Below are 22,650 nucleotides of genomic sequence, written 5' to 3'. Positions count from 1 at the left end.
CACAGACACTTGTTCAACAAACTTATATCAGACCCAGCACAGACACCTGTTCAACAAACTGATATCGGAGGCAGTACAGACACTTATCATATCAAATACAGTACGGACAGTAGTTCAACAAGATTATGTCAGACGCAAGACACTGCATCGTTCATGTTGAGACCACTGTACACAGCTAGAAACACTGCATCGTTCATGTTGAGACTATTGTACACAATTTCATCTTTTGAGCATACACCATGCCTTCACCTTTTCAACCAAACTTTATCAACTTGATGTCAAGGACAGATAATATGATAACTTAGGAAATGATCCAGATAGCTGTAATAGAAAACTAGTGACACGGGCACAAAGTATACCATCGTCGTCATGTATACCATTATACCCTCGTGTTTGATGTTAACTGATAGACGTGTAGGTACAGCTTGTATGAATCCAAGTTGTTCTTTTGTTTTGTGCTTGTCGGCAGTGTATGACTCCAGTCGTCCTACGATATCAAACTATTAATCATGCACAATGCTCTCACTGTGTGTCATGGCTCGCGCACATCGACGTGTGGTATAAATGACACTCCTCCATACAATTGCTACATTAGCTCACTAAACATTCTTTACAAATTGTTTCTCCGTTGTTATTTAACGTCTTCTGTGTAATGGTTGAGGGGAAGATTGGGGAGGCATGTACCTTTGTTCATGTAAACACCTGCTAGACATACTGTGTAACCTGTACAAGTACCACAAGTCACTGTACTCCAGGGCTATACGCGTGTGTGTCTCGATATGTGTGTTTGATTGGGAAACAGCCAACAGGCAAGTGACGAATGAAACCGTTCTTGTGAGGATGGAAGCTCGTACATCATTCCGAGGCCCCGCCCCTCGCCCCGCCACAGACACCGCGCCTCAGGCAGGTAAGCCATATAAAAAGCGAAAGTCGCCAGGCGCGAACTAAAACTCATTCAACTGGAGTAATCAGCGTGCTCATCATCTGAGGACTACCAAGCTGCCTACATTTCACTAGTGTGTTTCGCTGTGACTATGGAAATACCCAAACTGATTCTGGTGAGCATGATTACGTATTTCTTCACAATGTACCATATTACATGTCGTTGACGTACGTATGTCTGACGGAACTATCCAGAAATATTCTGTAGTACAAGTTATACCAGGTTCACTTTCCAAATCCAGTTATACGCATTGCTCTCATTTAGCAGATTCGCCTTTATTTACACACTGAAAACTTTCTAAATTAGTAAAGTCATAAAACACACACAGACACGCTAAATATACGATATTATATATACATATGCTCATTTTAAAGCTTTGCGTGTGTTTTCGACTCCAAGGAATATGGTACCTATTAGTTACGCCAGGTCCATACCTAAGGATATGCTACCTTATTAGTTACGACATGTCCATACGTAGAGATATGCTACCTGATTAGTTACACCAAGTACTTACCTCGGGATATGCTACCTTATTAGTTACACCAAGTACTTACCTAGAGATATGCTACCTTATTAGTTACATCAAGTACTTACCTAGAGATATGCTACCTTATTAGTTACACCAAGTACTTACCTAGAGATATGCTACCTTATTAGTTACACCAAGTACTTACCTCGAGATATGCTACCTTATTAGTTACGCCAGGTCCATACCTAGAGATATGCCACCGTATTAGTTACACCAGGTACATACCTAGAGATATGCTACCTTATTAGTTACACCAAGTACTTACCTCGAGATATGCTATCTTATTAGTTACACCAAGTACTTACCTAGAGATATGCTACCTTATTAGTTACACCAAGTACTTACCTCGAGATATGCTACCTTATTAGTTACGCCAGGTCCATACCTAGAGATATGCCACCGTATTAGTTACACCAGGTACATACCTAGATATATGCTACCTTATTAGTTACACCAAGTACTTACCTCGAGATATGCTATCTTATTAGTTACACCAAGTACTTACCTAGAGATATGCTACCGTATTAGTTACACCGGGTACATACCTAGAGATATGCTACCTTATTAGTTACACCAGGTCCATACCTAGAGATATGCTATCTTATTAGTTAAACCAAGTACTTACCTCGATATATGCTACCTTATTAGTTACGCCAGGTCCATACGTAGAGATATGCTACCTTATTAGTTACGCCAGGTCCATACCTCGAGATATGCTACCTTATTAGTTACGACAGGTCCATACGTAGAGATATGCTACCTTATTAGTTACGCCAGGTCCAAACCTAGAGATATGCTATCTTATTAGTTACGCCAGGTCCACACGTAGAGATATGCTACCTTATTAGTTACGCCAGGTCCATACGTAGAGATATGCTACCTTATTAGTTACACCAAGTACTTACCTCGAGATATGCTATCTTATTAGTTACGCCAGGTCCATACGTAGAGATATGCTACCTTATTAGTTACGCCAGGTCCATACGTAGAGATATGCTACCTTATTAGTTACGCCAGGTCCATACGTAGAGATATGCTACCTTATTAGTTACGCCAGGTCCACACGTAGAGATATGCTACCTTATTAGTTACCATCGAAAATGCTGACTACCTAGGCTTGAGGACAGTGAGAGATGTTGGCGTTGTATGTTACCTGCAGTAGTGAGTTGAGCGACGTATTGATGACTGTGCAGGATGAATGTGGAAATTATAAAACGCAGCAACTGTTACCAGTGTGTGTCGAGCGCGTGTTTGTGTGGCGGTGTCACGTGTATATGGAACATACACTGCATAATTGATATAACATTGAGTGAACATAATTCTAATGTGTTTATGATATCGGTTAGTGAGTAAAGTATGCTAAAGGCGTAAGCCCTGGAGGAGTGCAACACGAGACGTAATCTTCATTAACTAGCATACAGTCTCGAACACACAGGCTTATATCAACAGTCAACGCGGAGCTTCACAACAATAGTAAATACAGAGTTCAATATCGATAGTAAACAGACGTTTACATCAACAGTCGAGCTGTTAAACTTAGGCAAATCATTCTTTGATAATATACCCATCCATAGGGCTCTTGGAGAGACATAAATCATCATACTGAATTCCCCTGTGCGAACGGCTACCCCACCGCCCCACAAAACATTAGAAGCAGTGGCCGTTATTTCCACCTCCGCCACTCCCTGTGGCGTTATGATTCGGACTCTTACACGAAAACCTTACTTTCTGACAATATAGGACATACTCCAAATGTTTAACATTTTGTTATCATGTTGGCATAGTGTCGTGGCGTCAAGCCTATGGTGGTTCCCCTACATGTCTCTGTGGTAAGGACATGAGAGATTCTTGGACTACCTGTGAGCGTGAGTCTAAATCTGAGGCATATTCAGAAAAGAATCAAGTAATTACTGACACATTTGTCACCTCCATGCAACCAGCCACTTTGAATGAGGGTATATTTTGGTTGTGGAAATGATGGTGCACAAACTGATCAACTAATGTGGGGAGTTGTTTAGATATGTGCGGTGGTGTGCGCGCGTTTGATGTGTGTATATGTGCGTTTGTGTGTGTTGTATGCGTGCGTTTGTGGGTTATGTATGTGTATGTGTGTGCGCGTGCAAGTGCGTGTGAATCCGTTCACGTGCACATGTGTGTATGTATGTGCGTTTCGGTGTGCTATTACACGACTCTGGCCTGAACTCATTGTATGTTGTGTGAACAACATATCGATGTACGAGGGGTGTCCCGTCCCTCCAACACCAACATATATCCTAACCAGGAAACTGTCTAATGAAATAAGGAACATAATATGTCTTTGAGAGCACCTAGAAGTTGGAGTGCTAAGGAAGGATAAGATGTATAGATGAACAACTTCTTTATTACAATAGAAGCGACGTTTGGCTATAGGTTTTATCAAGCAATTGATGATCCTTTTGCTTATAGTACAGGCCCCACCTGTTACCGTTTTACCTCTGACATTACCCATTGTGTAGTTAAGCGGCTTCCCCATTCTATTGAAACCCTAATCCAATCAACTGCTGGAACACCTTCTCATTTTCGCGTAAGTCTCTGAATCCATACTCTGTTCATCAGGGGTTTAATCACGCTCAACTTCCTGGGGAAAATAATAGTGGACATAGGTTAGTGACACCACTGGGCCAATACAAAGGTTAGTGACACCACTGGGCCAATACATAGGTTAGTGACACCACTGGGCCAATACATAGGTTAGTGACACCACAGGGCCAATACATAGGTGAGTGACACCACAGGGCCAATACATAGGTGAGTGACACCACAGGGCCAATACAAAGGTTAGTGACACCACTGGGCCAATACATAGGTTAGTGACACCACTGGGCCAATACATAGGTTAGTGACACCACAGGGCCAATACATAGGTGAGTGACACCACAGGGCCAATACATAGGTTAGTGACACCACAGGGCCAATACATAGGTGAGTGACACCACAGGGCCAATACAAAGTTTTCTTTGGTATGATGACTATCTTTACCGCGTAAATATCCAAGGAGAGACACACAAATGGTACAACTAGTTTCACAATGTCATTACTGAGATGAGGCATTTTACCAAGGTAAGTAATGCGTAACGCCAAGGGAACACCTGTTACACCACATTCTCAACATTACATAGATTTCAGGCATCAACTTCCAACATATAACTGATTTCAGTCCACATGACACTAACTCCCGCTGCGCCCGTCTAGTGGGTTGGGGCTACAGTCGGACGTAGGTGTGGGGGTAGAAGTTGGCTGGACATTGAGGGGCTACGTTCTATGTCCAAACTGTCCGCGGGATTACATCACATGGGGCAAAGATGTCTATTTAATACCACCTAACAATGTACATTAATGGGACATTTACAACCTCGGTCATATAATGTCGGAAGGATTGCGGGATTCCGTCGTGTGGTGCATGGGATTCTGCAATGATTAATGGCGACAGGCTACTGAGATACTGATGGTGTGTTCAGATGCATGCTGTAACCAGTCATAAAGAAAACAGGTTTCTATTCCGAAGACCAAGTTAGCCATGCATGGGAGTGATAGTCCACATTTGAAATACTGTACAAGATCAGATGGTCTCTCAATAGATTAAGATGGGCAAAGCATCCAGACATAAGGCCATTAGGTAGATTCGAAAATATGGAACATTTTCGTGCAAGGCCTTTCACATTGACTGTCCACTGCCCATGGTAATACTTGATTAGACTTGAAGAAACATATCGTCAGTTGTCAGTGTGATCAACGCACGGCCCTCAGCCTGAGAGAAAAGTGGGTCAAGCCGCACTACCAGAGATACTTCCGCCATGATCTATATCTCGTGACAGTACTCCATGACGCGGCCACTTCAACCTTAGCCAACATCATTGTTGATACCTGTTTCCTTGAAGTAACGGTCATCCATTACGCTAACTCTCACGTCAGGAAAGATAACAAACTATTTGGATTTTAAACCATTGGATATGCAGCCATGAATCAGGCCACAGGCAATTCGGCCTATTCTTCTGGTTCCTGGCCATGTAGTGTTAAGGCAATATGATGTATCTATAAACAGATATAGTGTCACCTGGCACACGCATTTATTGATATATTCATAACATAGACGTTGACTTGTTTTAATGGTAGTTTATGTGTGTTTATACGAGGGATCAACGAATGCCGGTTTAGAGGGCTTCCACAGTAAATATAAACTTTACTATATGCAGTATTCAGACGTGTGTCCAAGTGAAACTGGCTCATGTCAGATAGAAACTGGGATTCTCATCAAGAAAAGTGGGATTGGTACACCGTGTACCACTCATGTACAATCAGAATTAGCCTTTCGTAAACATCACATAATCTTGGAAATGTATGATCTATTCAGAACGCTATTTCCATTTTGCCGGAACTTTGCTTCTTTTACTATGGGCATTGCTTTATAAAACTGTAAATTTGGCTGGTCGTTTTCTACCCCCTGACCCACATATTGTGTTATACCCCTTGTACACAGACAGACCTGGTTGTTTTATACCCACTGTACACAGACACACCTGGTTGTTTTATACCCCTAGCACACAGACACACCTGGTTGTTTTAAAACCCTTGTACACAGACACACCTGGTCGTTTTATACCCACTGTACACAGACACACCTGGTTGTTTTATACCCCTAGCACACAGACACACCTGGTTGTTTTATACCCCTTGTACACAGACAGACCTGGTTGTGTTATACCCCTTGTACACAGACACACATGGTTGTTTTAAAACCCTTGTACACAGACAGACCTGGTCGTTTTATACCCACTGTACACAGACACATCTGGTTGTTTTATACCCCTTGTACACAGACACATCTGGTTGTTTTATATCCCTTGTACACAGACACATCTGGTTGTTTTATACCCCTAGCACACAGACACATCTGGTTGTGTTATACCCCTTGTACACAGACACATCTGGTTGTTTTATACCCCTAGCACACAGACACACCTGGTTGTTTTATATCCCTTGTACACAGACAGACCTGGTTGTGTTATACCCCTTGTACACAGACACACCTGGTTGTGTTATACCCCTTGTACACAGACACACCTGGTTGTGTTATACCCCTTGTACACAGACACACATGGTTGTTTTAAAACCCTTGTACACAGACAGACCTGGTTGTGTTATACCCACTGTACACAGACACACCTGGTTGTTTTATACCCCTTGAACACAGACACACCTGGTTGTTTTATACCCCTTGTACACAGACACACCTGGTTGTTTTATACCCCTTGAACACAGACACACCTGGTTGTTTTATACCCCTTGTACACAGACAGACCTGGTTGTTTTAAAACCCTTGTACACAGACACACCTGGTTGTTTTATACCCCTTGAACACAGACACACCTGGTTGTTTTATACCCCTTGTACACAGACACATCTGGTTGTTTTATATCCCTTGTACACAGACACACCTGGTTGTTTTATACCCCTTGTACACAGACAGACCTAGTTGTTTTATACCCCTTGTACACAGACACATCCGGTTCTTTTATACCCCTTGTACATAGACACACCTGGTTGTTTTATACTCTTTGTACAGAGACGGTCTTGGTTGTTTTATACCCCCTGTACACAGACAGACCAGGTTGTTTTATACACCTTGTACACAGACACACCTTTTTTTTTATACACCTTGTACACAGACACACCTGGTCGTTTTATACCCCCTGTACAGAGACAGACCTGGTTGTTTTATACCCCCTGTACACAGACAGATTAGAAAATATCACACCCTGTCCACTTCCGGACAAGCTAATTCTATTATAGTATCATATATCTACATTTACTGTCGAGGTATGTCGTGTTTGATAATAATATGTTTCATATATGTGTTTACATCAAGTGATAGCAGTGTGATTGTAAATTAATTATAAGTAATTCAGCTGGGCACGTATCCAGGAATGTACATGGACCTGTTACACAGCCTAGATAAGTATTGGCATATGGACTTTCCAGTACAGTAAATAGATTGTCTTTCTGTGATTGCGGCTGCACGTGAACACGGGACACTGTAAACGCTATTTCAAATAATATCAATTTTCAAACGGTTGCCCAGGCAAAACGGGTTCCGTGCCTACAAGGGCTGACACGTGATGGCCCGTGTTGCGATGACAACACCTTGTATTCTTGACAGCAAGTGGTGATGGATTAAATCCTAAGAAGTGAAGCGCGTGTGTGGACGTGCAGGTTGCCTTGCACACAGATAATACTGGGATCCTTGAGGCCCACAGTCGGAAGTTGGCGTACATATATTTGCTTAAACAATATTCCGTTATTCTGACTTGTGTACATAGGACTGGCCAACGTATACATTATGCAACAGATGTATCAACAGAAACCGTTTGGCCTTAGGCAATGTGTTATTGCGCCTTGAAGCCCGTCCTATACATCATAGCTTGACTATGACTTATAGCACCTCGCTCCATGGAAACCAAATCGACCAAGGACAATCGAATGTAGGAACATGTTTTCAGGCGTCAGTTAGTTGTTTTATTACCTACGAGGGCGAACATATCGGGGTTCATATTTTTCATACGATGCCCTAGGGCAAAATATCACTTTGTCATGGTGACGTGACGTCATGAACAAGGCTATGACGTCACGTTACTTCTGTGACTTTGCGTTCTACATGCGGCGACGGCGGGTAGCCAGCCTATGTTTGAAAGTAGGTTTGGGTTTATTTTCCTCAATTTGACTTCGGTAATAAACAGAATATTATATTCGTCCCCATATCATTCTATGTTTACGACACTCGTGCCTAAATATCGGTATATCCCTCGCTGTCCTCCACGTGCACTAGGCTGTTGTGTTTGGGCGTTTGAATCAAACATGGTGTTGGTGTGTTTCAGCACCCTTGTTTTTCGCCGTTTTTGACAATGTTTGATTTCACTCAAACTCAACGAATATTGAATCAGTTGATTCACTGCATGTTCCAACATGTCGTTTAAAGTGCCCTTTAAGCACATAAAAAGTTGCATTTACCTTTGAGTATAAATGACCTCACCACGTTGAAGTTTATATCTGACCATCAAATGTTAGGGTGTTCTCATACTTTTTGTTTGTAGTATATATATAATAAAATGGGCATAGTTCAAAACAGGATAAAGCCAAAGGATGCTACTGGTATCCGTTGGGATATTTTCAGGCCTACTGTCAGTGTTTACCAGCTGATGTCTATATGCGACCATGGAAGAATTGTCCATGGGGGGACACATAATTGAGACTAGGTATCAAAAGCACTAATCTCGGATACCAAATATCGATGTAGATGGATTACTGCAAAAGACGATCCCTACAAAAGTTGAAAACATCTCTATAGGCACTTGTGACTTTTGCAACATGGTTGTTGCACCTCTGTGGGAAAGCAAAACAGGAAGTGTTTAAATATTGTTTGTTTACAGTTCAACCAAGTAACTTCACGTGGTTCGTTACTGAAGATGTTTGTCACAGTTCACGTGGTTCACATCTATCCTCCTGTATGTTGGTATGTTTGTGTAGATAGCACCAGTGGAAGTACATGTGTCACCACTGCTGAAGGTCCGGGTTAGAATTGGTGCCCAGCAGCCCTTGCTTGTCGTAGGCCTACCCCTCAAAGACCCGGGTTACAAGTTGTGCCCAGCAGCCCTTGCTTGTCGTAGGCCTACCCCTCAAAGACCCGGGTTACAAGTTGTGCCCAGCAGCCCATGCTTGTCGTACCCCTCAAAGACCCGGGTTACAAGTTGTGCCCAGCAGCCCATGCTTGTCATAAGAGGCGACTTAAAGGGTTCGGATAGTCAAGTCTTGCTGACCTGATTCATGTGTCATCCCAACTGCGTAGATGTTCATGCTGTTGATCGCTGGATTGCCTTGACTCAACTATTTACAGACCGTCGCCATATCTAGCTGGAATATTTCTGAGTGCGGCGTGAATCAACAAACAAAGCATATCTCAGCATTAGGGGGGAACCATATTCCACAAGTCTTTGTCTAGGCTATATATGTGTAATTGTTGTATGGCTGTTGCCATTGTTGTAACTCTTGATGTATCCAATTGCAGATCTGCCCCTTGCTGTTGTACCTGGAAGCGTTTTCTCTAACATCCCCCACTGATGATGTGTTTGGGACATGCACACAGCTGTGCCAGGGACAGAAGGTCATCGACCACTGTGAAGGTTTATTGAGACATTATGACAAGGGAACAGTAGTGGACCAAGCCAACGTCATGTTCCTGTGCTGTTTGGGGTACGGTCTTAATGGTACCGGTATCCCTTACAAATCATACGAAGTAAAGGAACCTGAACTGGAAAAAATGGCTGACATAATGATGGAGGTCCACGACCGATATATGGCCTACAAGTATGCAACGTGTATTCGGGACTGCAGCTCGGGCGCATTGAAGACTTTGAAAGTGGATGAGGTCAAATCGTGTCGGTATGGTTCACAGAACTGCCCTACTTACAAATGCCCTGCGTAGGTGAACACATCGGCCGCAGTCAACCTAACGTTACCATTGTCTGTCGTGAAATGTGGATCGTATCGTGGTCATCACGTGACGCTACAGTTATGACATTGTGTCAAGCGTCAAAATGACGTGTCGCCCTGCCCCCGATCGGTGTCCACCATTCCGGAGATGTAGCCGCCGCCATCGCCGCCGCACCACATGAAGATCGTGTTGTCCTAACCAACTACTGACCAGTACTCTCTAACAAATGTAACACCTGGACCTAAAGCAATATCGCATGTAAACAGCGCAGAGACCTGTGACCTAACTGTGTAGCTCAGTGCGCGTTACTTCATGTACCATAGCTGTAGTGCGTCCGTCACTGTAACACCGTATCCTTATTGTTTTACAAGAAAAGCACACCTAGACAAGATTAAACTTTTTTATATGGTATATGATAACATCCCCACATATTCAAGTGTTACACGCTATTTGCAGGCTTTGTTTCTGTTCCATAACATTTTTAGTTACAGTGTGACTTCTACGTGTGTCTGTAGGAAGTCTTCTCTGTGTGTTATCAGATGTGTTCTGTTAAGGATTCTATGACTCTCTTTGGTGAACGTTTTCCACACCCCACCCCCCAAGTGACAGAGAAGTAACAAAGTTAACATCCCGTTTAAAATCAACATTTCATTTCAAGTTTTGAAGGTCCTTATCAACAATCATTGTACGCGAGTCCTTGTCCGTACCACTGTTTTAATGCTTAAAATACGCCATTACAAGAATACAAAAGAAGACAGGTATACTCCTGGTTAGTACTTGAGTACTTGGTGAGTGTGTGTGTTGAGTTCCATGTTCTGCTGGATCACAGGTGTGTGCATATACTATGGCATCAGATTAACTACCATAGTCTTAATGACCCTTCCGCTCGGAGTTGAGCTGACTACTCCCTATTACTTACATCTCGGCCAGTCCACTCATCAACACGTGAACACACCCCTGCCACGTAGGTTCATGACAGTCTCTAGCACTTCCAGATATGTGTCAAGAGAAGTAGTGGTGAAACATCAATTACCTCAACAATATCCTTTCATCCCCTTGAAAAGGTACTGACAGGGACGACAGTATACACCTTGCAGCATGCTTCGCCTGCCAAAGTCTAGATTATTATAATGTGGGATGTTTCACTTATGGTCCCTCCCAGTCTCCACAGTCAAAGGGAAACAATCTCTGCGACCGTTTATCCTTTGATATAGGTTAGTTTTAGCTGGATGAAGTCTTGTGGAAGTGCAATTATTTATGAACCAAGTGCTCTTTGTAAAATATATGTCCTACCTGTTTGTGTGTGTACCGATATTAAACAATGTATTTTATACTAACGTCTGTACATATAACATGTCTAAAATAACCAAAGCCAGTACTGAATGTAAAAATATTTATGAATAAAGTTTTCACTTTTCACTTTCTGAGTTGCCACTGTGATATTGGTTGGGCCACACCAAGGAATACACGAACACAAGATACTGATGTATTGTTAACTGTTATCAGGGACAAAACTGGATGTATTTTTATGATATTCACTTTTCAAATACGAACTTGGTATTTTCTCATGCTAGAATACCAGTGATGGATACTGAGGCCTCCCTCCTGAGCTTTAATGCCGAGTATTTCTACACCTTTCTTTGAACATCATAATTACACACATATACAAGAACAGTAACCTGTAACTAGACATTAATGCAAGATAAGAATAAATCCACCAACACCACAATCCCTGCTGTCATATCACAACCTCCACCAACACCACAATCCCTGCTGTCATATCACAACCTCCACCAACACCACAATCCCTGCTGTCATATCACAACCTCCACCAACACCACAATCCCTGCTGTCATATCACAACCTCCACCAACACCACAATCCCTGCTGTCATATCACAACCTCCACCAACACCACAATCCCTGCTGTCATATCACAACCTCCACCAACACCACAATCCCTGCTGTCATATCACAACCTCCACCAACACCACAATCCCTGCTGTCATATCACAACCTCCACCAACACCACAATCCCTGCTGTCATATCACAACCTCCACCAACACCACAATCCCTGCTGTCATATCACAACCTCCACCAACACCACAATCCCTGCTGTCATATCACAACCTCCACCAACACCACAATCCCTGCTGTCATATCACAACCTCCACCAACACCACAATCCCTGCTGTCATATCACAACCTCCACCAACACCACAATCCCTGCTGTCATATCACAACCTCCACCAACACCACAATCCCTGCTGTCATATCACAACCTCCACCAACACCACAATCCCTGCTGTCATATCACAACCTCCACCAACACCACAATCCCTGCTGTCATATCACAACCTCCACCAACACCACAATCCCTGCTGTCATATCACAACCTCCACCAACACCACAATCCCTGCTGTCATATCACAACCTCCACCAACACCACAATCCCTGCTGTCATGTCACAACCTCCACCAACACACCACAATCCCTGCTGTCATATCACAACCTCCACCAACACCACAATCCCTGCTGTCATATCACAACCTCCACCTACACCACAATCCCTGCTGTCATATCACAACCTCCACCAACACCACAATCCCTGCTGTCATGTCACAACCTCCACCAACACCACAATCCCTGCTGTCATATCACAACCTCCACCAACACCACAATCCCTGCTGTCATATCACAACCTCCACCAACACCACAATCCCTGCTGTCATATCACAACCTCCACCAACACCACAATCCCTGCTGTCATATCACAACCTCCACCAACACCACAATCCCTGCTGTCATGTCACAACCTCCACCAACACCACAATCCCTGCTGTCATATCACAACCTCCACCAACACCACAATCCCTGCTGTCATATCACAACCTCCACCAACACCACAATCCCTGCTGTCATATCACAACCTCCACCAACACCACAATCCCTGCTGTCATATCACAACCTCCACCAACACCACAATCCCTGCTGTCATATCACAACCTCCACCAACACCACAATCCCTGCTGTCATATCACAACCTCCACCAACACCACAATCCCTGCTGTCATATCACAACCTCCACCAACACCACAATCCCTGCTGTCATATCACAACCTCCACCTACACCACAATCCCTGCTGTCATATCACAACCTCCACCAACACCACAATCCCTGCTGTCATATCACAACCTCCACCTACACCACAATCCCTGCTGTCATATCACAACCTCCACCAACACCACAATCCCTGCTGTCATATCACAACCTCCACCAACACCACAATCCCTGCTGTCATATCACAACCTCCACCAACACCACAATCCCTGCTGTCATATCACAACCTCCACCAACACCACAATCCCTGCTGTCATATCACAACCTCCACCAACACCACAATCCCTGCTGTCATATCACAACCTTCACCTTCACCAGAATCCCTTTTGCAGTTGAACAACATCAACCAGTATCCGTGTGGGACATGCAAAGACAGTCACATTGCATTTTAAAGCCCATTGTCAGTTCAAGCTTTGTTTCCTGTTAGTCTTCATAAATCGTCTACCATATTTTGACCATTTAATTGATATTCATTTACCTCAAGGTATATATCAAGTTATTCATAATTCAGCACATTTAAGCAATGTTTGTCTATAGTACTCTCTGAGTCATCTACTTATGTATCTCAACCGTGACTTATTTCTGGTACGTACACTCTATTTGCATCCAAGCTGATGAATTGCCTGTCATTTAATGTCCGTCAGCCCCCATGGAAACTAATTCTAACATGAAACATAAACAAGTAAAAGTAGAACGCCCAGTTGAAGCCAAAATCCTTCAAAGGAAAACAGTACTATGTTTTGTCTTTTCTTTTTCATAGTCATTTGTATCACATATGGGCGTCTATTAACAAGCACATTTCTCAACATTGTACATCTTGACAATTAAGTGAATAACACCTTTGTGTAAGTATGTCTCTGTACAAGGCACTTATGTGTAAAAATGTGTCTGAACATGACACCTGCGTGTACACATCACTGCACACAACACCTGCGTGAACACATATCTCTGTTCATGACACAGGTAAGACAACACTGTAAGTTACACCAAGGTGTCAACAAATCTCTGTACAAGACACCTGTGTCTCATTACATGGCACATATGTGTAAGCATGTCCCAGTACATAACACCTGTGTAAGCACGTCCCAGAACATGACACATGTGTAAGCATGTCCCAGAACATGACACCTGTGTAAGCATGTCCCAGTATATGACAACTGTGTTAGCATGTCCCAGTACATGACACCTGTGTAAGCATGTCCCAGTACATGACACATGTGTTAGCATGTCCCAGTACATGACACCTGTGTTCAGTGTTAGCATTTCACTGTACATGACACCTGTGTTAGCATGTCCCAGTATCATGACACCTGTGTAAGCATGTCATTGTACATGAAACCTGTGTAAGCATTTCACTGTACATGACACCTGTGTAAGCATGTCCCAGTATCATGACACCTGTGTAAGCATGTCATTGTACATGAAACCTGTGTAAGCATTTCACTGTACATGACACCTGTGTAAGCATTTCACTTTACATGACACCTGATTCCAAGCACATCCATGTATTTGTTAGTATATCTGTACATGACACCTGTTTCTGAACATATGTCAGTACATGACACCTTGTGACTGTGCATTACATTGGTTTGCAACGACACCTTTGTTGTTTGTGCAAAATCTAGAGACAAAAATGATGACACACTGAAATCTATTAGAAGCAACAGTCAAGAATAATACAAAAGATATATTTTATTTTATATTTATACAAAGACCAACATGTGAGGCACTTGGACTGTTGCAAAAGTATCCTGTGTTTGAGAACACAACTTCCCCTGGCCACCGCAGGCTTCTATATAAGATCTACCTGAAGGTGGCTGACAGTACAGTAGTTAAACCAATGTTTCCTTAAAACATCACGTCATCACTGGAATAATGTTACTGACTGAGTTTGGTTTTACGCCGCTTTTAGCAATATTCCAGCAACATCACAGCAGGGGACACCAGAAATGGGCTTCACACATTGTACCCATGTGGGGATTCGAAACCGGGGAATAATGTTAACCTACATGACATCAGTCATATATTTCTGCAGTATCCCATGACATCATGACTGCTATATGTCATGCCACCACTGAAGCACTACAGTAAAACCTTACATCGCATCATTAAAACAGATCTTTGTATTACCTCATATGACATCATCGAAACAGTCCCATAGAATCTCATGACATGACTGAAACTGTAGTATCTCATGACATTGTTTAAACATAGTACTGCAGTATCTTATGAAATCATTGAAACATATTACTGTTGTATCTTATGACATCGTAAACACATATTACTGTGGTATCTTATGACATCGTTGGAACATATTACTGTGGTATCTCATATCATCAATGGATTATACCACTTAAATATCATTGACATCATACTTGCACAGCTCTCATTTTAATGAACCCACCTTAACATCTGAGCAATACATTACCATATACTTGTCTAGTTACAAACACTATTTTATCAGCAATTGATACACACAAAGTTATTCTCACATCTTAGAAAGAAGGCAGTCCATCGAACATCAAGGGTTTGTCAAAATTGTCATATGTGTCCTTCAGAGTCAAAAGCCAATTTAGGGCAAAGTTGGAGAAATTAAGTTTCATTGAATGCCAAAGAAACATCACTTTACAATTTAACTTTCCACTACACATTTCATTAAGAGGTATCATAGTAGGTTTGTGAAGGCTAATACTTGTTTCACACTAAGTGCCTCTCTTCACTGCTTCAAGAAACTGGACCTGCCTTCTGAAGCATGGTTCACAGGTTGTAACCACTGGCTGGTCATGTAACCTGGGTGGAAACTGATAGTAGTGACAGTTTCTCTCGAAGGCCTTCAGTGGGAGCAGTGGGAGCACAGTGTGACAGATCACCACTCTCCACAATGCATAATATCTTGTGAGGCAAGATATAGTAAATAGTGACTTATGTAAGCACATGGTGGGTGGTAACACCAGCAAGCAATGCAAGCACCTGACCCAAACATATCCCAGGAATGAAGCATAGAGGGTAAAGACATAAACAGAATGAACAAGATGCTTAGAGTCAATATATAACATGGAACTGTACTGCCGCTAGCATCAATAACTATCAACCTGAATGGCCACCAGGCAGTTAACTGTTCACATTTTATCAGCAATATTACTTAGTATATAAAAATCACATAACACTGTGTATATACAATAAATAGGTGTGTAAATAGGTTCTTCTAAATGGACTGTTCTAGATGTATATATACATAATAAATAATAAAATAATACTGCTAAAAGTACAGCACATCACAGACTATGGCGGCGTGCCTGTTGAGGCAGCTGGACCAGGATGCAGGGCACCTGCACATCACTAGTGTCTAGTATTGTTACAGTTTACAAACACCTGTCCCTGTCACTTCCTTTTATGCACTGAAACAGAGACTAAAACAATGATAGAAATACACTTTAAAAATCACATTTCTTGGAATAAGAAATATGTCAAAACCTATATGATTCAGTGTTTTCAAACTTATAAAATCTGCCTTCAGTAAAAGAAAAACCATTTGACTTTAGGAGGACTTCCAATAATAAAAGAACATAATATTCCATATGTATATCTTCATAATAATCTTAAATTTCATGGCATTTGATAAAAAGCTAAAAGATCCAGAACAAAACTTGATGAAACTTTATAGACAACAAATACAGTACTGACCAGAAAAAGACCTTCATTCTCAGCTGTAAATATGCTGGTAGAAACATACACTCGTTAGTATGACTGGTGTGTCTGCCAGTGTCTTATGAAACACACATGGCAGTTTCTGTACATAATGCTGGAAACTAGGAGATTTACATTTGATGACTACCAGAACTTGTTATGTCATCAAATCATCACCACTAGTCTTAGGGGTCTGTGGGAGAAAGCGTTTCCGGAATTCTTCATCAGACATAGACAATGGTGGGGGAGTCTTACCAACTTGGCCAGCCATTGTAGGTATTGGGGAACGAGATGAAGACCTGTGAGGTGAGCGTGAAGTTGACCTTCGTGGTGACCTGGATGATGATCTTGAACGTGTCCTTGAGGGTGATCTAGATCTTGAAGGACGATCTAATGTAGGAGGACTGTCAAGAATGCGGACATGATTCTTTTTCTTGGGTGACCCACTGGGTGTGGAAGACCTCAAGATGGATGTAGGCCTGAGATTACCACACTGGAGAAGAGAATACATGCTGTTTACTGTAATACACAACTGATGACATAAGCATACTTTTCACTGTTCATAATTCTTATTTCCCAGCCTTGTTGAGAACTTTTAGACCTATAAACAGGTGTCTGCCATGCAGTCTATGGTCCAAAGAAGTCCAGTGGTTACCCACCTCACTTGCACAATCCACAAGTCAACAGTATATATTTTCCTGTCCTGTCCATAAGAATTTCTTGACTTACTTAAAGGTCACATGCAACCAAAAAATCAAACATAATTAAAACACAATTATCACTTATTCATAACATATAATATACATTGCTGGTTATGAAAAAACATATAAACAAAATTATAAGCGTACAATCGCAAATCAAAAGTGCAATATTGTGTACTTGCGTTTAGTTCCCAAGAAACGAAGCAGCCGGGATACCGCACCCAGTCATAGCGGGTGGGTGTGCACTCAAGTGTAACCGCTGGTTCATTTGCAGATGCACTCACGGCTCATTGTGTGTGTATATCCAGAGATGTTGGGTTTTGTAAATACATGCTCATTTTTTTGTGTATAACATTTTGCAATCAACAGACATCATAACATGTCATGTGTTCAAGTATCACACCTGCCTGTCTGTGTAATTACATAATGTGACAGAGAACGAACTCGGGCCATAAATCAATGCGTTTTGTTTATGGTGTATAACCTGATTGGTGTTAAGTTCAAATTGCATGTAGTCAGTAATCGCAGTTGTGTATTGCATATTGTCATTAGCAGACAGGCAAGCAGACACACAGGTGTCAATAAAACAAGACATTGAGTTTTGTCTGTGACAACAACATATCTATATCACAGTTAGAAATTCTGTCAACGCTAAATAATGACATTGCTTTTAAGTATCGAACTGAGAAAGTGACTCGGTAAGAAGAACGTGCGGTGAAATAGACAAATGAAATTATATAAACAGTTAATTTACTGTCATAACATATAAAAAGCTTGCGCCTGTGAGATATCAACAAAACATTAGGAAAATAGCTCACACCAAAGCCTTCACCGAGTATTCACCGGACAGCCCGCTTCCAAGTTGCACAAACCTATTTCACTGCGCACGTGCTATGAGCGCAGCCCAGCTGTTGAAACCAGTTTTCCCCCGAAACGTTTGAACTCCGATTTCGCGCGTTTTTTTTCATCGCGTTATTTTTCAACTTTATAAGTTGAATTTGCATTTTTGATGATTTGTTTCGGTAAGTCCATACCGAAAGGTATCAGAATCTGCAAAGTTGTGTTTTACGTTGCATGTGACCTTTAAGAAAGTAAAGGTTTGGACAAACAGTGGCCACCAGGGGCGTAGCTGCCATATAGGCAAAAAAGGCAATTGCCTACACATCATTTTGTAAAAACAAAAAATTAAATAAAGGAAATGATAAATTTGAAAGAAAAATGTTACAGGTGAATTTATTTCAACATGCTGAAAGCATGGATATGTATGTATAATAATTGCATTCTAAACTTTTTGAGTACACATAACTGGCTCAGATACGCCCCTGGCCTCTCTGGTAAAAGTGGTTTTAACATGCCTCTCCTTATATATGGCTTCCCTACTGGCTAGCAAACAGTTATAGCTGCGTAACAGTTATCACCAATACATCAGTATCACATGTGCGCAGTTCCGGTCAATTACAATTCCGGTATTTTTCCCCACGGTATTTGACACCAACAGCAAGGACAGCAAAAGAAAATTCTTCATGGTAAGTAACATAAGAGAAAAATTAAAGATAAAGTTATGAATCCTATAAATTTGTTTAACTTAGTCGGGAGTATGTCCCATGACCTATATAATAGCAAGTTCAAGTTCACAAGTCATTAATTGTTTCATTCCTTATCCGTCTACTGTAGAAGAAACACTCAAATAGTCACACAATCAATTATTCAGGGTTACTTTATGATATAAATATATATTATTTCAAGAATGGCATGAGAAATTCTGAATGGCGATAACTGTTACAGTTTGTTGTGAGAAAACACAAAAGCGGGCTGGACACATCGGTGAATAACTAATTAAGAATCATAATTAATTCTGTTTCATTAATTTAACGAACGAGCGGAGTAATTTTGTAAATACTGCTAAAATATGGTGATAACTGTTCAGTAGCCAGTACAGTAATGATGTAGTGGTCAATGGCAAAGGTTTCTAATCAGGTTGACACATGAAGTCTGAGCTGTTCAGTCTGCCAACCTAGTGACATCAGTCAGTGACATCTTCCATGGGATCAATGACCACGCAGTACCAGTATGGTGTCAATGAATGTGAGCTCTTCCACATCACCAAGGATCCAGACACTGGATCCATGATGCTGTACATACAGACGAATAACCATCCAGGTCTTTTGCCTTCTTCTTTCTTTCTAGCAGGCATTAGCCAGTTTGACAAACATATCTAGGAAGAGGGAGGCGCTCTGAGAGTATCTAACATCGACGGAACAGAGTGAATCTGTGCACGTCCAGCAGGCTGAGTGTGGATCTCCATTACCTTCTACTGTCCACACTTTCTACAGGCTGCTGGTGACATCCCGTCCTACATGCCACTATACCTACTTACAGGAACAAACCCACAAACATCTGCTGAAAATATCATTCGAAGTATTTAATACCTATAAGCTAAAGCCATTTGATAACTACAGAATGAAAAACTACCAGAGCGTTCTAAACAAAATAATTTTCAGATGTTGACAGGCACATAAAACATAAAGAAGAAATGTTTCCTTCACAAGTGCATTGTCAGCGGGACACTATGTCTGCACAACTTATTCTAGAAATCTGACAGTGAAGAGGACTTCTGTTGAAAACTTAAAGAAATTTATTGTGCAATGACAGCCCAAATATATGCTTGATTGGCATTTTAGAAGATGATATTTGATGAACATAGAGATTTTTTCTGGGTTACATCTTCTTTTTATACTCGAGAATAAAAAGAAGATGTAACCCAGAAAAAATCTCTATGCTCAGCCCAAATATAGGATTATTGGCAGTGATGTAATAACAGTGGAATATTTGCAGGAATTAGATGCCTTAATTCCAACTAACACAGATTGAAAACTTGATATCTACAAGCAATAGCCTACAATTATCAGCAAAATAGGTTTGGTGATTATTTAAACAAAACCACTGTTCATGTCACCGTTCTTCTTAAGATGTTCCAATGTATCTCTTTTCAAACCACATCTATCTATTTAATTACATTGCCATTTAATACTTCATAAAAATTGCATTGAATTTGTAAAGAAGGAAAACGTGACTTTGGTGAAGGCTTTATGTTATTTCATGACTGTAGAATATGATGGAATATTTAAAAGTGGAGATAAAAACATTACAAGTGTCAACCCATCCTCTGCTATGGGGTCAGTTCTATGCTGTGTCTATCTGGGGAGATATAGTTAAGTGTCTACACTACCAAGTGTTTTCCTCTACCCTGTTCACCTGGGGCAATATGTCCACTAGTTGCCATGTTGTGCTGGGCACTGAGCCTGAGGCTGCTGTCGTCTAAGCAGGATGGGGTGCCTATGTGACTGAGGCATTGCTTCCTCTGTGACAGATGGGCACAATGTGTGAAGCCCATTTGTGGTGTTCCCCGCCGTGATGTTGCTGGAATATTGCTAAAAGCGGCGTAAAACCAAACTCATTCAGTCAGTCCTCTGTGACACACAATAGGCACATCTCTTACATTCCTACATGTGAATAAGGCGTTGCTCTCTCTGTGACAGACAATGGGCATGCCTCTTACATTCCTACATGTGACTAAGGCGTTGCTCTCTCTGTGACACACAATAGGCATGCCTCTTACATTCCTACATGTGACTAAGGCGTTGCTCTCTCTGTGACAGACAATAGGCACGCCTCTTACATTCCTACATGTGACCAAGGCATTGCTCTCTCTGTGACAGACAATAGGCACGTCTCTTACATTCCTACATGTGACCAAGGCATTGCTTCCTCTCTCAAAGATGCAAAGTAATCCTGTTATTGGCCATTCAAGTCTCCACAAGAAGCCTCATTTTGTGATAAAAAGGTCTCTATCCTCATCTAACTACTTTTAGAGCAAGGGCTTATTAAGTATAATCAGAAAAATATCTGCACTCTTTATCCATGCACCTTTCCTACTCAAGCTAATTTAATCCAAAAACAATGTTACAGGAAGCACAGCCATAACCTCTCTGACCGTAGAAGAAATACATATCACCTGAAGCTGTTGCACAATTATGTGAAAATTACCATAAATGTAAATATCTCAAGTTAGATTGCGACTTTAGAAGCTCCTGCTAATCAATGAAGTAGTTACCATTACATAATTACACAGACACTGTGCATTATTACTAAATAAAAATCATGTTAAGCCACAATGTTGCATGACTTTCTAACTTTCTTCTGTGCATAGCTTCCCACACTTTTTTTGTCACTGAAATAACATATACAGGTTATGGACATCAACCCGTAATATCTACCCACTCATTCATGGACATTACCAGTGCATGCCCCCAGGATGGTTTCAGGTCATTAGGCCATCATAAAGCTTTATCAGCAGGTACCAGACACACCTCTACATTAATCACTCAGAACAATGCTGCATTGAAAGGTAAGGTATTATGGACAGAGGGCAGGGCAGTGCCTTACACCAGACAGATCTGGTAGTTTGACTTCACAAGCACTTAGGATAACAGAAGCTCAATCTATCAGCCATCAGGTTTCGATTGTTGACATGAGGCAGTGTTAAGAAGACGACAAATGACAATAAAGGTACTTTATCATATATCAGCACTAAAAGCACTGCTCAATGGGGTGATGTGTTCAGTAGTCAGACTCCACAGGAAGCTGGACCATCAGGATAAGATTTAACAAGGGCCATTGGCTGTTTAACATAGGCAGTGATTTCCATTCCCCTGCAGGGGCTACATGACACAATGTCCCAGTGTGAGGGACTCAGGCCTATCTACTGAACCATAGCTAAGTCTGTTACCTGGCCATTTGTATGGCTCCCCTGGTGAGAGGAGTAGCCAGTGGACTTGATATCTTCATGGAGGGACCTCATTGTCTCACGGAGTCTACACAATACAACAAAGAACAAAGTGTTAGTAACAGATTTTGTAGAAAGTTTGTTAAAACCACATTCATTACTTTCCCTAATGCAGATGTGTTTAGTTGTACAATAGACATTCTTGGAATCATCTAACACACCGCTTAATTCCCCAGGCATTTACGCGATGCCCAAATGTAGAGAATGGACACAGAAAAACAATACACTGCATACAGAGCGACGTAAAACATTATTCACTGAACCCACAACATACCAGTGACTTTGCTAAACAATTGGTT

At 41.6% G+C, this 22,650-nt stretch overlaps 2 protein-coding genes across 2 annotated transcripts in view; one reads left to right on the top strand and one right to left on the bottom strand.

Moving 5' to 3' along the window:
• Positions 1–917: 917 nt before the first annotated feature.
• On the top strand, positions 918–11,415 carry LOC124256041. The gene is made up of 2 exons (XM_046689971.1): positions 918–1,058; positions 9,571–11,415. Exons 1-2 carry the CDS (start codon positions 1,035–1,037, stop codon positions 9,985–9,987), a joined length of 441 nt encoding a protein of 146 aa, XP_046545927.1. The 5' UTR covers positions 918–1,034; the 3' UTR covers positions 9,988–11,415.
• A 3,376-nt stretch (positions 11,416–14,791) lies between these two features.
• LOC124255986 (centrosomal protein of 128 kDa-like) overlaps positions 14,792–22,650 on the bottom strand; it is a 92,512-nt gene continuing 84,653 nt past the window's right edge. Inside the window, 2 exon segments of the mRNA XM_046689930.1 lie at positions 14,792–17,297; positions 22,295–22,379. Coding sequence (XP_046545886.1) covers positions 16,962–17,297; positions 22,295–22,379 — 421 coding nt within the window. The 3' untranslated portion in view covers positions 14,792–16,961.

The sequence above is a fragment of the Haliotis rubra genome, unplaced genomic scaffold, assembly GCF_003918875.1.
Source record: "Haliotis rubra isolate DU_JTF1 unplaced genomic scaffold, ASM391887v1 Scf116, whole genome shotgun sequence".
Classification (NCBI taxonomy): Eukaryota; Metazoa; Mollusca; class Gastropoda; order Lepetellida; family Haliotidae; genus Haliotis; species Haliotis rubra.
Note: the sequence above shows the minus strand (reverse complement) of the source record. Positions and strands in the feature narration are given on the sequence as shown.